The sequence below is a fragment of the Amphimedon queenslandica genome, unplaced genomic scaffold (genome assembly GCF_000090795.2).
Source record: "Amphimedon queenslandica unplaced genomic scaffold, v1.1 AMPQUscaffold_13280, whole genome shotgun sequence".
NCBI lineage: Eukaryota > Metazoa > Porifera > Demospongiae > Haplosclerida > Niphatidae > Amphimedon > Amphimedon queenslandica.
The window spans coordinates 13341-16750 of NW_003546484.1; the positions used below are offsets into that span (position 1 = coordinate 13341).

Consider the following 3410-nt stretch of genomic DNA (forward strand, 5'->3'; position numbering starts at 1 on the left):
TCTATTTATGATTGTTTATATATTCATGGATTGGTTCATACTTTTAACATCCAATGTCAGTGATTTAGAGACTGTTGTTGGTGTAACACTAGATGAATCTCTACATTCGATGGTTGTGTCATTAAGAGAACTGGTAACAGGGTTAGTTGTTGTATTAGCAAATGACAAAAGGACACCATTATTACTAGAAACAAGCTCCGTATTGTACGGACCAAGAATTTGTGAATTATTTATAGAAGCCGTGTAGCCTGCAACAGAGCTTCCATTGTATGTCCATATTAACTCGTCTCCAGTAACGTTACACTGAAACAATGCATAGCTTCCAATACAAATCTCCTGGCTAACAAATGTCAAATCAACTATACAATAGAAATATTCGAAGCAATTAGTGATTTTTTTACTTATCTACCTGAGGCTGAAGTAAAAGCTAACAACACGATATCGATCACAAAAAGAGCCGTAAAAGACATAGCAATTGCTGTATCACTGGCTGGTACAGGTATAATATCACGTGACTACATCGGGGCCGGGCCCGGGATTTTTCCTTTATTAACCAGCAACCTAGCATTAGCAACTGAAACATGATGAAAGCGATGTTACTATTGCTAACACTAAGTGTATTTTTTGCTAAATCTTCTTGTAAGTTATCATTGCCCAGTAAATATTAATTATGTCCGTATATATAGCATATGAGCAGTCACCTTCTACTGTGTGTCCTGGAGATGAATTAGTGTTTACTTGTGCAACTGTTAATGGTGGAACTGTTAGATGGAGATTGAATGGGAATGATGGACAATTTGTCCTATTAGCTGGTAGTTCACCTCCAACAACACTTGGTAGTTTTTCACTAAAAGTAACAAAGTACAATGCGCCAAACACAATAGTTACTACAGCAACTAATAATTCTGCTCCAGTATCATTAAATGGAACTAGTATTGATTGTGCTGAAGGATTAACAGGACAATATAAAAGAAAGTTTATTAATTATCCAGGTATATTAATAAATGAATACTTTCATTTTGTTCTTGTGAAAGCAGGGCCACCTCCAGCAGTAAGTAACATTAATATCGAAGCTATTGATAATGATTCATTATTCATCAATTGGACATCTTCAGGATTATGTATAGACCATCATACTGTTACTAAAATTAGTAACAATACTGATGAAACAATCTTTAATACTGAAAACACTAATATAACGATTGATACACTCATTATTGGTACTAATTATTCATTTATTATTATTCCTATTGATACTATTGGAAGAGAAGGACCTCCTTCATCATTAATACAGTATATATGGAATGGTAAGTACTATACACACACACACACTCATTGTATTTCTTATAGTACCAGCTCAAGTTGTTAATATTAGTTGGTATCAGATATCAACTGATACTATTACATTATGGTGGAATAACACTGAGGCATGTTAACCATTATGATACGTATTATTAATTATATATAAATAGGATAATTTATCATTTTATCCTCCAGTACTGTATTATGTTATAAGTGTACTGAATGATAATAATATTACATATAGCAATAGTATTAATATTCATTGCAATCATCCAGTGGATCCATGTTATGTTACTATCATTCCTGTTAATATTGTTGGATATGGACCATCATCTACTGTTAATGGTATGATTATAATAATTATTAAGTATAATTAATTAATTAAGTCATTCATAGTCGGAATAATTCCTACAATGACCAGTAGTTCAGTTGTACCTACATCATCAGGTCTGTAATAGTTATACATTATTCATTGATACATATTAATTATCATTAGTTACATTAGCTACTAATATAAGTACTAGTACACCATCAATGCATGTACCACCTACTTTAAGTAAGTATAACTATTATCTACCATTAATTAATTGTTGCAATAATAGTTACAGTGTCTTCAACAATTGATGAACAATCATCATCTTATATTTCAACTACTGGCACATCAACTGGTACTACTATTACTATGAATATACCAGTTTCATCATCAACAACTGTATCAACTACTGCTACTGGTTCTAATGCTGTTCTTGTTATATCAGGAGCTATTGGAACAGTATTTGTTATAATAATAATAATTATTATTATATTGGTAATAATAGTGGTGTATGCTAAAAGACACAGTAAGTATTATAACATGATTCATTAATAGTTAACCCTCTCCTATTATAGGAATCAAGAACAAAGAAAGGTTTAGTGAAATTATATTAATAATGATTATTAGTGTTTGCTTTTTATTATAGCAGACTTACAGCATGTGGTCATAAAAATGAGGTAATACAAATGCACATTATTATAAAGTAACCTATTGATAATATCCTCCACAGTCTAAAGGAGTTACTGGTGGCTCATACAGAAATAATAATATTGAAGTAAATTAATAATAATGATCCTTGTTTATTAATGAGTGAAGGATAGAACTCATCCTTCTTCCGGTTCTCATCCTCCAGTATATAACTAACCTACTGTAGCCTGGGACTGACCCCATCATTCATTATATAACTACTGTAGACTGACCCCATCATTTATTATATAACTACTGTAGACTGATCCCAGTCATTCATTATATAACTACTGTAGACTGACCCCAGTCATTATTATGCTGTTGTGTTTCATTCATTAGTTACAACCTACTGATCCTACTTATGCTACTCCTACCACTGAATATACTCCAGCAGCTGCTTCTACTGTAAGGACACTACAAGGAGGAGATGGACCACCTTCCTATCCACCACCACCTCCTACTGGTAAGCACCTTTTAATGTACTTTTATGTATTCTGGGTCATTTTGAAATGGCCATAACTCAAAAAGTTTTAGTTGAAATCAGCTCAAACTTTCTACATAGCATAAGTACATGTATCAGGAAATGTAGTAAAATGTAGAAGTGATTTTAGAACCAAGTTTTAGACAAAAAGCATGTATACTGAAAAGTAAATGTTAAAATAGTTTTAGTGTATCAAGTACATCAACAGTTTATTTCTATTGTATTACAGGTTACTTAAGTAAAGTGTTGCATACACTACACAATGACATTAGTACACACATCACTTTAATACAATAAATAAATCAATCCACATACACCATATACCCAGCACATACTTAGCAAGAATAACATTTACCTTCCTATACCTGTCATAACATCAACCATATGTGTATACATGTAACACACAATAAGCTGACAACAGCCTACACAGGGTAATCATATGTTTTACTGTAAGATACAATCAACTAGCACATGATAGACAAGAGGACATGATAGGCAATGTGCTTAAGTACAGGTTCTATAGTGATCAGTATTAAGTATATATTCCCTACTAGTAATTGTATATATATATATATATGTAATATTTATAACACACCGGCGAGTGCTATATGGCTTTTATAAGGACCG

General features: G+C 32.2%; 1 protein-coding gene across 1 annotated transcript in view; it reads right to left on the reverse strand.

The window, feature by feature from the left end:
• LOC109583809 (uncharacterized) overlaps positions 1 to 509 on the reverse strand; it is a 3471-nt gene extending 2962 nt beyond the window's left edge. Inside the window, exons 1-2 of the mRNA XM_019999286.1 lie at positions 410 to 509; positions 42 to 359 (exon numbers count right to left, since the gene is read on the reverse strand). Of these exons, the coding sequence (XP_019854845.1) occupies positions 42 to 359; positions 410 to 470 (379 nt within the window). The 5' untranslated portion in view covers positions 471 to 509. The remainder of the gene's footprint in view (positions 1 to 41; positions 360 to 409) is intronic.
• Between the last annotated feature and the right edge of the window lie 2901 nt (positions 510 to 3410).